This window comes from Colletes gigas, unplaced genomic scaffold (genome assembly GCF_013123115.1).
Source record: "Colletes gigas isolate AHSC1104 unplaced genomic scaffold, ASM1312311v1 Colletes_gigas_Sc00012, whole genome shotgun sequence".
Classification (NCBI taxonomy): Eukaryota; Metazoa; Arthropoda; class Insecta; order Hymenoptera; family Colletidae; genus Colletes; species Colletes gigas.
The window spans coordinates 375,725-389,878 of record NW_025106641.1 but is presented as its reverse complement, the minus strand read 5'-3'; the positions used below and the strand labels follow the sequence as shown (position 1 = coordinate 389,878).

The 14,154-nt window shown below is 46.0% G+C and overlaps 2 protein-coding genes across 3 annotated transcripts in view; both read right to left on the bottom strand.

Annotated features, from left to right (window-relative positions):
* LOC122398856 (homeobox protein six1a-like) overlaps positions 1-3,015 on the bottom strand; it is a 34,151-nt gene extending 31,136 nt beyond the window's left edge. For both annotated transcript variants that reach the window (XM_043399097.1, XM_043399098.1), the window contains exon 1: positions 1,225-3,015. In XM_043399097.1, the coding sequence (XP_043255032.1) occupies positions 1,225-1,518 (294 nt within the window). In that variant the 5' untranslated portion in view covers positions 1,519-3,015. The remainder of the gene's footprint in view (positions 1-1,224) is intronic.
* A 3,538-nt stretch (positions 3,016-6,553) lies between these two features.
* LOC122398901 (serine/arginine repetitive matrix protein 2-like) lies at positions 6,554-10,787 on the bottom strand. Its single transcript, XM_043399166.1, is given in 4 exon segments — positions 6,554-7,062; positions 7,328-8,598; positions 8,721-10,615; positions 10,668-10,787. Coding segments are annotated over 4 exon segments (3,795 nt in total).
* Positions 10,788-14,154: the final 3,367 nt, after the last annotated feature.

Below are 14,154 nucleotides of genomic sequence, written 5' to 3'. Positions count from 1 at the left end.
ATATATGTATTTACAATTAAATTCGGCAACTGGGGCGATGTTTCAATCACTTTCGGTTATTTATAAAGCAACCTAACCCTGACAATTGGAGATTTGGACCGTTGTATTGGTAGAATGACATGGATGACTTCCAATTGGTGGAATGTGACGTCGCCGGTGTCATTCTAACAATCGTAGAATAGAATATTCGGCGGACGATTTTTAGCGTAAGCCACTGCATACAGTAAGTCTTCCACTTACATGATTAATTCGTTCCGAACTGTATAAATATGTACTATACGTATATTGTAGGTAGAAAGAAAAATCAGAACCGGATTAAAAATGATGTGGTATTAAATCGATAAGAGTAATGCGGCGGCCGGTGTTGAGTAATTTTTATAGGCTCATTAATAAACGTCTAACCCAATATAAGTAGCAATTCCTGCCAGAACTGATCTTTTTTTTCACCATACAGTACATTTGGTATTTAATCATCGTTACAGAATTAAACAGATTCATTCGTACACCATTATGGAGAGAAAAATTGTGGAAAAGAAAACTTAACGAATATGTGATTACGTAGGGGTGAGTTGTTTGAAAATTGTACCTCTTCAGTTTCTTCTGCATTAATCTTGCCTATAAAAACGTAATATGTACTGCTACGTTACATTTATTTTATGTGTAACTATTATAAAGATGGAATCGTTATTGTTTCTAAAAGTTATCGCGATTTCTAAATCGTTTCGCTGCAGGGTTTCTTAGATCGTACCAGTACGATCGTAAACAATCGTCGTTTATCTTAATAAAGAAGACTGGTTTTACTTCCCTCTGCAACAAGGCACGTGTAGAAAACATGACGAGTGCATGAAATGTGCATTATGGGCTCACGAAAGATGTAGAACAGTAGAGCAGATATATAAAATCTATTATTATTCCATCCGTGACTTCTAAAACGAACAATAATACGTTATTCCATATTGTAGTTATTATTATTATTATTATTATATATCCTATTTAATTATCGTTTGGGTTTTATACACATTTATGAAAATAATTTCACCATAGAGGTTTTTCCTACCATTGATCGATTAATCAGGTACGATTTTGGACAACTCTTCCCTACGCATGCACAAACTACCTACGCGTAAGGACGTAAAGTTGAAATAAAAATTCCAAGGTTTCGTGTCGCGTAGACAGCGAGCAATTCCAACAGAAGAACACGATTATCGTTTTGTAAAAGCTTACCTCGCAAACACAGGCGACTTGGTCCTGGGTGAACCCGAAACTGGGAAGCTGTCCGTTGCTACTGCCGCCACCGCCGCCGCCGGCGGAGCTGGCCGGACTATCCTGGGGACTGTAGCTGGTCGGTCCTGTTCCAGGACCGTAGGTGCTCACCTCGACGGATCCTGCCGCGTGTCCCGTGAGCGGCGTAGGTGTCCCCTGCGGGCTGTAATCACCCGTCGAGCCCAAAACGTCCGCGCCAGCAGACGTCGGTCCCATCGCGCCCCCGTTTCCGGCGGTTCCTCCGTAGGCCATCATCGCGTCATCTCCGGGGCCCACGGCGGAGACCCCTTGCACACCGTTCCCTCCACCCTCCACCGTGAACCACTTCGGCTCTTCTTTGCACTTCGTCGCACTCACTGTGATTTCTTTTGTTTTACCACGCGATCGAATCGTTATCCTTCTCCTCCTCCTCCTCCTCCTCGTCCTCGATCCCTCGCGTACGATTCACGCACCGATCGCTCGGCCGACGGACGGGACCTGGTCCTATCGAGAATCGTTCCGACGGCGGGTATCTAGCTGCACGCGAGCCACTGGTTGAACCGAACTCGACGATCCTCATACCTCTCACGGTCATCCACGGTACTGTTTCGCACACGATTTCCCGCGAGGCATCCTCGGTTCGTATTTCCTGCCGCGTCGGGTCTTAAGTTCACGGCGGAACCTGGTTACTTCCGGAGAACTGTTAACGCGATTCTCTGGCCGATGGTCGAGGGAATCGTGCACGTTCGACGAGTGGTCGTACGCGACGGACGAAAAGAAAGCACAGATAAGGGGAGGGGGCGTAGGAAAGTATACGCCAACGCGAGGAACAACAAGCGAGATTTCGTGACGGTGTAAACGCGTCCGGAATATGCAGGAAGGAGATATTTTTAGGTCGCCGCTGGTAGAGAGTTGCTGCAAGCTCGACTGCCGACGAACTCCCGCGGCACCGGGATGTTTCTCGTGTTACGAACAGGGGAAAGAAAAAGATATATACCGTGAAATAATAAAATCTCACTCCAGGTGCGGTTATTCTCTAATCTGCTTTCAGACTGGTACCACCAGCAGCCGGTGGACCGATTGCTACACACACACGCACACACGCTCTCTGTCTACCTTGCTCTCTCTCTCTTACTCTCTCACTCTGTCCCTCGGCCTGCGATTATCTTGCGTTACTGCCTCCGACTAGATCCGATTATGGCAAGTTTCTCTTAGAGCGCCAGGTGCGCCCTCCTTCAAGATTATTCTCCCCCTTTTCCCTTCGGCTCGCGTCTTTTCTTCTCCTCGTGGCAGGTTGCACCGTGAAATCCACGGGCTCGTGTTTCCGCGGGCCGTGGTAGGTGTGTATTTATAGGCGCTTAGTATACTCGCGTACGAACGCGCACCGGCTATTATTAGGAGCGTGTTAAATAGTCCGTTTTCTCTATCCCTCTCTTTCTCTTTCTCTTTCTCTCTTTCTTTCACCCACGGTTCACGACGCCCTCGAGCCTCGGGAAAAACTTTTTAAACTGTCGTCGACTCTGGAGGCCCCTCGGAGGCACGCGACGACACACGACGCACTTCAACGACCGAATGCACTGTTTATCTCGCACTCGGAGCACTCCCGACGAACGACAGCACGCGACCCAGTACTAGCAAGGGTCACACGCGAGAGGATAGGGTCGAACGAAGCGTCGGCTCGTGGTATCGAGGACTGTCGAGCAATGATAACGAAACGTCAGATTTCTACTCCCTCTCTTTCGTGACCGGGCGAAAAGGAGACGTTCTCCTACGCACGCACCAGAAGGGACTGCTGCTCCGGCGTGCTCAGAGACCGAGCCACTCTGTCATGCGCAGCTAAGCGCCGATTGGCCGGGGCGTGGCCCGACTGACAGCCACTCGTCGCGCCCGACCATTGGCTGCTGGGCATGGCCACGACCACCATCCCGTCTTGCCATTGGTCGAGCCTCGCGCGCCGATAAATAAGCCTCATTACACCCCCGACTTGTACTCGCTTCTTTCTCTATTGCGAGTGTAGTTGAAGAGACGCGCAACCGAATCCGACAAATCCATCCCGAGACGGACGTGGTTCTTTCCCGTTGCTCGTTAAATTCTAGGATTGACCGGCTATTTAATTGTTCTTTACGAGTACATATCTCGCCGAGACCGGGAACGAATCCTCGAATTCGTTCGGCACATCGTGTCACGTATTCGGCGAACTTCGTGCGACCAGTCGTCGATACATTTCCAGCGATTTGGAAATCGATCGCTCGAGAGTTCGTTCGCTGGAACACAGTGGTCCTCAACGTTTTCAAGATCGCGACACGGCTAAAAATTGCAACGACAAACTAACGACACCTGGAAACCGGGGACGTTACTAACAGGAACCAAACTAAATTATACGTTTTTCACAATCTCGTTATATTTATGGCAAAATAAATTGACGCGCATAGACAAAAAGAGGGTTAACCTCTTACAGACGTATGTATGTACTTGGAAAAGTGAAGCTCGTTCGATGTTCAAGTCAGTTTGTTGTAAAAGCGAGATCGATCTGGTTCTTTCTTCACCTTTAACATGGTCGATCTTTTCGCTCCCGAGAATAAAATTCTACTCCCGTCATTCTATATTCATCCTCTGTGCATGGCATAAGTATATTGCAGTGAAACTTTATCCAACTTCTGTTATTAAGTACTTACCTTTCGTCTTTCTTACGCGAAGGCGTTCATAAACATGCGAGTGCCATAAAACGATTTTTCACCGAGACTAAACTAAACTCGATCGAAGCAAGGAAGACGAAGTTAATAATCGTTTTCCATTTACGCGACACGCAAGTCGAAATATTATGTTATTACCGCTGCAATTTCCATAATATTTCGACATAAAAAAGCCATTTGACTGGGCATAATTCCAGAAAATATCGATAAAATGTTTGATGCAATCGACAATAGCAGTTACATAACCTCAAAAGTCTACGTAGATACATACTACATCTACGTGCTCCTCGTAATTATCAACACGTTCACTGTCACTGTACTAAAATGCAACAAGGAATAATAAAATGTTTTATATTTGCCATAACATTCCTTTACTATTATACAAAATATTTGGTTCCTGCGTTTTGTTTGTCATTCGTACTGCGTTACGTGAAATACATATTGGATTATGAAACGGAAATTAGGTTAAGTTCTGACAAAATAAAAACCGACCAATAAACTCGGACGAAATATGTCACGGGGTAATTTGTCCTGCGATGATTTTCTACGTGTATTTTTTCGGTAGTTGGGCCAGAGGACGATCGTATGGCGAAGCGGACAAAGAACATCTTGTTTTCCCAGACCGCAAGGACTTTTAGAAAAACAAGACTTCGTTCCTCAAAATAATACGTGTCCGCCAGATTTTCCGGCGCGTCCTTGCTCGGAACGCTGTTCGGTCAAGGCGGATGCAGTTTGCTTTGCACAAGCCGTCTTTTTCTTTCTTGATTGACGTGGGGACGTTTCCCCGGACGACGTCACGTGCGATCGAACACGTGGAAAACCCTTCTGCTCTTGTTTCGCCACTTCCGCGACCCAAGGGCACTCTTGACGGTTTTGAAAAAAAAAATAACTGTCCATCCTGTCGATGGGAGCCGTCGGATATTCCTGGAAAATATTTTACAGGCAAATGACTTCCCTGACATGTGCCATACCGAAAACGTCCTCCAGTCTATTTATAAGTCCTTTTTTCTGTTTAGTCTCAATGAAAACTGTAACCGTAATGAAGTCGTTTTGTGATATAAATATATTTTCAGATAAATTCATACGAGAACGGATACTTATTCGTCTAAGCAAATAAAATATTATTTCTGATTTTCATACGTTATCCCAATAAAATTTTACCGAACCCGAAGTTCGCTGTCTGTGATCTAACAAATTCTAACGTGTCTGGGGAGTGACAGTTTCATCAGAGTTCGACTCGTTCCAACAAAATTGACACATTTCCAGCGGTTATATGCGGTTCTCTCCGACGGGGTGCCACCCGTGGCGTCACCATTCATCCTGGACACCGCTGAAGCGGTTTGTGGTCCAGGAAGAAGTCGTTGACATCGTAATGTGACGTTCTCGTCCCCATTGAGCAACCGTGAAATCAACCGTTCGATCTTCTCGGTGACAACTTGCTCGAAAATATCTGGTTAATAATTCGACGTCCAACACGAGATCTACCACGCATCGTCTACTGTTATATTCCACCGAGAGTTATACGGTTGATCGAAGTCGATAAACAAAAGCGAATAGAAAATTTATAAATTATAAATAATTCGCTTACCACGGAGGGACGTAGTGTTTGGAAACGATGCGCGTTAGTTCGACTCGTAGGTTAGGTTTATGGTAAATCTCCAGTAATAGTTAGAGAAGGTACAGAGAGATTGAAAATTGACAGCGCGGAAAAACGGAATTAAACGAACTACGAGGGGTTTTGACAATCGCGAGGAGTCGAATTTCCAATGTCTCTCGTGGGACGAGCCGGAAGTCAGCGAAACGGGGCACAAAGCGTCGTCATTGACATCGATTCCCTTTGTCGTGGCTCTTCTCGTGGAGACACGAGAAAAGAGAAAGAACAAAAAATAAAAAGGCGAAAGGAGAACGCGGGGACGCGAAAGAAGGACGACGACGACGACGACGACGACGACGACGACGACGACGACGACGACGACGACGACAACGCGGTTGCACTACAATGCGAAAACGCAAGAGAGCATCCGACGAAAAGCACCGTATCACGTTCCCATAAGTGGCGGAGCACAGGGATCCCCGCGGAGACGTCCTCACGCTTTTCTCTCCCTTTCTACGTTTCCCTTTCCGTCTCGTTCCCTTGGCCAACGGGCCATTCTACTTTTCTCTCTCTTTTGGCAGCGCGTTCCATCGTGTGCACGGCGCATAAAGGGGGACCGGGAAAAGAGGCGCCAGGTATATACGCGCGTACGAAATATTCCATGGTGACGGCACCCCGGGTATCCCGCGGCGAGACCTGAATAAACCCATAATTGCACCTCTTGCTAGCCCTCCATTCACGTGCGCGCCTCCGTCGTGCTTCGTTCATTGTACAAAGACATCTCGTAACTGCTCGCGAGACCCGGTTCACCGGCCAACTTTGGCCATCTGACGGTCTGCGCCCGAATTCTTTAACCAGCCACTGTTTTCCAACGCAGGGGGCACGATATACAACCATCCAAGGGAGGCGTCTTACGTAACAAGGAAAATGTAAGACCTTCGGGCTCATAGATTTCTCCCAAGAATCCAACATCAACCGTAAGAATATTAAAATTTAAAGAATTAGAATACCTTCTATTGTCTTCTCAATTCTGAAACCAGGATAGGAACCAACTTCGAGCGTACGAGTTGTCCTCGGGCGGTTCTTCCTGATTCTCTACGGCGATTGGAAGAGGCTCGATATCATATTCAATACCACTGTCTCCGTCGAATGCCCAAAAGCCTTTCCGCTGATTCGAAGACGATTCCTGACTGTACTTTGCAGCAGAGTACGATCGATCCGATAGATTGCTGAACGATCTGCTGTCCTGCTTCATAAACGTTGCAGTATCCGTGTTGACCAAACAGTTCAACGCGGTGCCGATGCACGCCAATTTCTTCGACGATGTCGAACACTTGTCGGTCTTATTTTTCTGCTGCCTCTGTTTGCAGGGGCTGACGACACGCTCCAAACCGGTGGGCGCAGCCTTCTTTTCATCCTTATTCTTGTTCTTGTCCCGTTTGCCGATGTCCTTCTTGCACTCCTGCATCTCTTTCAGTTCCCTTTGCGTCCTGTCCTTCGCGGACTCCTCCTTCGAGGACGCTGATTTCTTGTCTACGGTCATAGAATTAAACGTTCCAGCACTACTTTATAGATATCACAACACGTAAATATACATTGTTTCAGATTGTAAGTAATTTAGGCCTTTCAATAAATACAAGTTACTCTACCGATCATACTTTCTTTACAGCACCGATAGAACATTCTACCTAACTGTTCTGACAAATCTAGAATACTTAAGGTTACAAGTTCTTTGAAACTCCAATAAAAAAAAAATGCAAGTTCCGATACTTATAAGCTATAGTGTGAAAGACATCACCTTTGCACACCTCTGCCCTCCTCCTGGAACAGTAGTCGTCGGATTTGCTCCCGGACTGCTCACAGGGACCCGGCTTCTCCGGTTTCGATACGCCGGAGGGCGATTTACACTTGTTCTCAGCCTTCCGCGTTCCCCCGCACTTATTTTCTGACGGTTTGCATTTGTTCTCCGTTTTGCTCTGTGCACCACACTTGTTCTCGGGCCTTTTACATACGTTTGTCTTGCTCGGTGTCCCGCACTTGGTCTCAGGCTTTTTGCATTTGTTCTCCGTCTTGCTCTGTTGTGCCCCACACTTGTTCTCGGGCCTTTTGCATACGTTTGTCTTACTCGATGATGTCCCGCACTTGGTTTCAGGCTTTTTGCATTTGTTCTCCGTCTTGCTGGGTGCTCCACACTTGGTCTCAGGCTTTTTGCATACGTTTGTCTTACTAGGTGTACTACACTTGGTCTCAGGCTTTTTGCATACATTTGTCTTGCTCGGTGTACTACACTTGGTCTTAGGCTTTTTGCATACGTTTGTCTTGCTCGGTGTACTACACTTGGTCTCAGGTTTTTTGCATACGTTTGTCTTACTAGGTGTACTACACTTGGTCTCAGGCTTTTTGCATACGTTTGTCTCGCTCGGTGTACCGCACTTGGGTTCAGGCCTCTTGCATTTGTCCTCAGTCTTGCTCGGTGCCCCGCACTTGGTCTCAGATTGTTTGCATATGTTCTCCGTCCTACTCTGTGCTTGCTTGCATTTGTCTGCGGTCGATGTTTGGTTCAAACAATTAGCAGGCGGTTTCTTGCACTTGTTCGACTTAGCGTCGTTACCCGTGCCTTTGCAGCTTGGCGGGGGCGTCTCCTTCTTTCCATAGAATCTACCCTTGGCTGGGGGCCCGAGCAATGACTTGTTAGACTCGTTACCCTGCACCCTCAAACCGATCAGAGAGAATCCAAGCGTCGGGACGGATGAAAATCGTTTCACAGTGTTTGAATGCCTGGCGAACGCCGACTGGGTGTAATTTCGTCTCCCGTTGCACTTGGCGGACCTATTGGAGTCTCGATCCTCGCACTTCTGTCGGCCACAGGACTCCCTTCGTCTCGGTTTCGTGCAGATCACGCGACCCTGTTCCCTCTCGGAACAGTCTCGTCGCTCCTGTCTCTTGCAGGACCTTTCCCTGTTTCTGTTGCAACTCTGCCTATCTTGATTGCAACTCTGCCGGTCCCGATTGCAAGTCTGCCTCTCCCTATTGCAGCTCTGTCGTCCTCGATCGCAGCTCTGGTCTCTCCTAAATATTTATCTTATATTACTTGAGCGCTTGCTAGAGAGGCAAGAGCCTAGCCCTCTGATGGCGAATGTGGGAGGCGATGCCATACAAATCAAAAAGAAAGTAACATCAAAACACTTTACCTTTCGCAAGATCTCTCCCTCTTGCAGGGCTGCTCGCTGCTCCTCCTTTTCGACGCGTTCCCACAGGACCTCTCGCGAGTACTGCACTCAGAGTCGTTAGGCAGACACGTGGGATCCCTAGTTGTGTTGCGTTTAAGCTTCTGCTTCCCATCCTTGGGACACTGGAACATGTCGTAGTCGCATTCGACAGAGGTCTGCAACGCAGGACAACAGTAACGCTTGCAGGTCTTCTTGGACTCCTTCTTGCACTTGGGTCTCTCATCCCTGTCGCAGGATCTTCTCCTTGAACACTTGTTGTCGCGTGATTTCGTGCACACGGTCTTTCCATCCTCCGAGTCGTCGTTACACTTCCTGGGACTGGACCTCCTGGCGCCTGTGCTGATGCTCGACGCGGAGCTCTTGTTGTTAGGGTTCGCTGGTCTCCTAGAAGCGTTTGATGGACCCCGTGGCAGCCTATCGGGCAAAGACAAAGTATGAGACGACGCCTGTCTCGTGACAAATGGCGGATAAGAGGCTGGAGGTTTCTTCGAGCCGTTTCCAGAGTTCCCAGACATGGACGACCCGTCGAATCCATAGTTCGACTGCCTCTGGGACCCGTTGGGGCTTCCGGCGCCTTGCAATCTGGCCTGCGTCGCGGCGCACGGCGACGACTTGGTCTGCTGGCCGAGGCCTGGGCTCGATATCTTCAGAGGCGGTGCCTTGGCTACTGGTACTCCGGTGATGAACTCGTAAACGGCGTTCAGGGATTCCTGCGTCGATCTGTTCAGGTTGGACGCTCCACTCAACGCGTTCGAACCATTTTGTTTCCAGCTACGTGGCGCAAAGTAGCCTGGTTCTTCAAGATTGTACTTTTTCTCAGTCGTTTTCGGAGAGAACTGAATGCTATTTTCTGGCCTGTACTGGTCTTCCACCTCTTTCGGCTTGGAAACTTTAGGATCGAATCGAGTATTTGTATTATATTCTAATGACTCCTGTGCTGTTTGCTGGTTCAAGACAGCTCTTCCTTCAACGTTTTGAGTTTCTGCAGCTTCTTGCAACCCTGGCGGCGAGGACTGTTGTATCCTATTAGGAGGACGAGACGAGTACCGAGCAGCAGGCTGCAATTGACACTTGATCTGAACAGCTGGCAGTTCTGGCTTCGAGATCGGTAGGTACTCCATCTTCGCTGGCGTTGCCAACAACTTGTGCGTTTTTGGAATCTCTGCACCCACCGATTCCATCACCGTCGAGACACTCTGGTCGTTCAGACTAGCACCACCGTGTTCCTCGACTTTTGCTTCGTCTACCTCAGCCACTTTTGCTTCTACGCTATCAATTTTCTGAGAATGTTCCTTATTCTCGATGGCCTTTGTGGTTAAAGACAACGTGTCTTCGGTGACGTTGCTAGCTGCAGCCTGAGGACTTTCGGGAGGTTTTTTATCGGGTTTCAGAGGCAATTCGCCGCAGTCGTTCTTAGTTATCATGTCGAAGTCGTAAGATTCCCCACCAGGCACGAACGCAAAGTCGCCAGCCTGCTTATTTCGAAGAGTTTTGTAGCCCGTCAGCTTCCATTTTAGAGTCCTGGGTACAGGATTTCCATCCAACAAGGACATCAAGTTATCTTCCTTGAGAGGTTTTGGGATCTTCAGACAACTCAATGGCGTTGTTCTTAGATCGAATTGGTACCCTTGGATCCTAGGAGGCAGAGGAACCGACGAAGTCACCATAGCAATAGGAGAAAGGTTCGCTTTCGAGGCATCTTCCACCATTTCTGTTGACATAAACGACGAGGAAACGACGTCCTTGGACGTGGGGCATTTCTTCGTGCTTCGACAGGCTTCTTCCTTCGGCGAGAACTCGAAGAAATTCCATAATCGACGCGTGGATGTTGTTGTGTGAATGTGGGACGACGACAACTGGAATAATTTTAAATAATAATGGACTATCGCTAGATGGAAATTTTATTACGTTACAATCAGATTAGATTTTAATGTTATAATTAGCGATAAGATTGCGAGTCACCTTGAGGCTTTTTGTGGGCAAAACATGAGGAAGATCTTGCAAAACCAACGACCTGATCCCGTTCATGGTTTAAGCTGATTGCAGCAGAAAAATGATCCGACAAAATATTCGATTTATGACGTTGTTACTTAGAATTTAGAAATTTGTTTAAAATTTATACGGAGCGTCCACGCAGGGTCAATCTCGAGTTTTCATTTTGATGGTGAATGACAGAACGTTTATCGAACAATTGGGGATCGGCACGCGATTTGATATCTTCTGACGAAACATCGACGAATCAATTATCGATGTTGAATGCATTCACTGTATTGACAATACTTTGTTCGAGTAACGATCAGCGAAACTTTTAATTAAAATCGAGACTCAGAAGAGTCATAAATCAAACGACTCGAAGAAAAATAGAAAATTCAGAGAACATATGTTTTAGAAAATGGTTAACAAATTTATTAATATAAATAACACAACCTCAAAGTGACCCATCGAATATGTGTTTTGGGTTACGGTAAATATTTTCGAAAATACTGCCGATATAAAGAAATGTTACGGATTTTTGATGATTTCTTTTAATTAAAAATTTTACATCGTTAAGTTTTATAATTTCTGTTTAAACGTAAGATTGTTCGTCGAATGATCACACATCGAAAGTGACTTTCCGTTTGCGGCCAGATTTCTTCCCATTGCGTTTGTTCTTGTGATAGGCGAGCTTCAGTCCCTGTAATACATTCTCATGGTCCTCCTGCGAAAATCGTCGGCCATTTCTCGTATGATCCTCGGCGGTGGCCTGTTGCATTTCACCCCGAACACAACCTTCGCGTTTTCCTGTTGCACCCGGACCATGCGACTCTGCATCCTCGATCGAGGATCCCGCGGCATGAGAACTTCCACCCAGCATGGTTCGCCTTTCACCTCCAACCACTGCTCGTAGATCGATCGAAACGGTTCCCATGGTTTTGTTAAGCTCGTGCTGTGCGCCTTTCGGCTGGACAACTGATTCGGCAAATTTACGATAAACAAATCGCTCCAACGACCACGAAATAAAATTAAAAATCGAATGATCTGGCAAAACACGATTTCATCGAAATTTAATTTTCTCGATTCGTTCGATTCGACAAGAAACTGTTTATAAGATTCAAAGCATGGATTTTTTGCGAACGATTAAGAATTTCTATAATTTGAAATATTTTACCAGCGAGGAATTTCGGAGTTTCGGGAGCAGAGATCGAGTCGACAACGCTCTGATCTCGTTCATGTCCACTTCCGTTGCGGTTCTATTCTCTTGATTATTTCAGAAATTTCGTTTCATCGTAAGATATATTACCGAACGCGATCAAACTGGGATATTCGAATCGACTACATTTTATGGCGACCCCGATGGCGATGACAAATTCTCGTTGCCTGAACCGTGATTCCAAAGACAAAGAACTGCGGTAAAATATGGATCGATAGGGACGTTGAACGTTTGTTTAACAAAGTGAAGTTCGCCGTTTCCAGGGATTCGTCCATAAAAACAAAAAAATAAACTATACACTTTTTCACTATTTTAAAAAGTGCATAATATCGTAATATTATTATCGAGTCTAGGAAACTGTAAAAATTATTTTTGATCCACTAAAAAGAAATTTTACTCATAAATGATAGGAAATTACATTGCCCCAATTATTTTACCTTTGCCCATATTACTTTTCGATAATTCAAATAAAAAAGGTAGTGGATAAGGTTTGTTGGTGGGCTAGAAAATGGCGGCTCGTTGAATTCGGAAGTTGCCGAGCGCGTTTTCGAGGCCCGTTAACGAGCCAAGTTCTCGTCCCAGGCTCGATACTCCCGAGGAGTAATTTAAGTGCGCGTCTCTGCACCCGATTGCATACCGCGGAACGTTGTTTCAGACGCGCGAGGATAATGTCTTAATGAGCAGAGCTCGGTAGTAGTTCTCGAAGCATACTTGCTTACGGATAGGTAGGCCAACGGAGGAACGGAGAAATTTCAGTTAGAATGGGATTCGAAAAGCGTTTAATCGCCTCGCCAGTTTAATTGAATCCTGCACGAAAGGACTTTTCTTCGATGTTTCTTGATCGGCTTAAAATTAGAAAGTTTGCGTTTCCTTATGAAAACGTTCGATAATGTCAATTTCATATACGCAGCGTACAGGGAGGAGCTTATTACATCGAATCAATAATAGAAAATTTCAGTCATTATTTATTGTTAAGAATATTAATTTCAATTCTGTGACTGATTGTTGTTGGAAATCCCATCATCTTTATAAAGTAGTTTGCGTAAATCTTTTTTACAGATTCTATAGATTCTCATTATAGAAAGAACGTTAGGAAATTGTGATTTCTCGTTTTTCGAACGACTGGTGAAATGCCAAGACACGGCGTCTCATTGGAGCATGCTCCGTCCTCGGAAACAAACGTCAACGACGAACAGGATCGATGATTCGCGTCCATGGAAACCGCGAATGGACCAATACGAGGGGAGTATTCTCCTTTCTGGACAGGCGCATCCGCCTTATCGCTCTCGCGCCTATAACAAGACAAAAGAACGACGAAAGGGCGACGCGAAACGAGCAATATTTATTTCGATCGCGTCAACTCCGATACCCCTGATATTTCACGTGTTCTTCGTTTCAACGTTCATTTTCCATGTAACAAAGAGTTTCTTGAAAAATGAGAATTTTAAATTAAAATCGATCGTCGTGTCGTCGAACACGCATAATTTGAAAATGATTTTCCGAATTCTTTAATGCAACGTGTCCCCTTATGGCGAAACTTTTTCTTTAATCGACCGTCGCCGAAACCAAAAAGAGACACTTGTTTATAAACGAGTTCCAGCTGTACGGATGCTCCCCGTGCACCGATTCGATTTTGTCTCGAGCTTACTGTCAGATCGGTCAGGTAGTCCGACTCCGTATTACGTTACCAGCAACGCTCGCTCGAGTGCATTCGCTCGCGTTGGTGGCTGCACGTCACCTGACTTTAACTTTGTTTAAAATTAATTAAGCCTGAGGTGTCGAGAAGGACTCGATCTCGCGACGTCTCGCCGATCCCCTCGACCAAAAAAGAAAACGCGTCGGGGTTTTTCTTTTTCAGGTTGGCAACGAAGTCGAAAACTATCGATCGATACGCTCTGGAGGAAGTCGCGACGGAAAATCAATTCTCTTACGCGAGACGATAATCGAACGTCTTCGTTAATTGATCTCATAAAAAAAATTCGAGTAAAAATTCACGATGAAATTCCTACCCTTCTAAGAACGTTAATATTCATAGAAATTGTGAGCAACTAATATTTTTGTTCCAAGGCTGAATAAACGCGAAGTTGTACGTGACAATGGTGGGTGAAAAATATTTGCAAAACGAGGAGTGTCTTCGCGAAAGGCGGAACTGTTCCTCGGGCCCTTCGACATCTCGTTCGTTCGAGGATTTCCTTATTGTTTGTA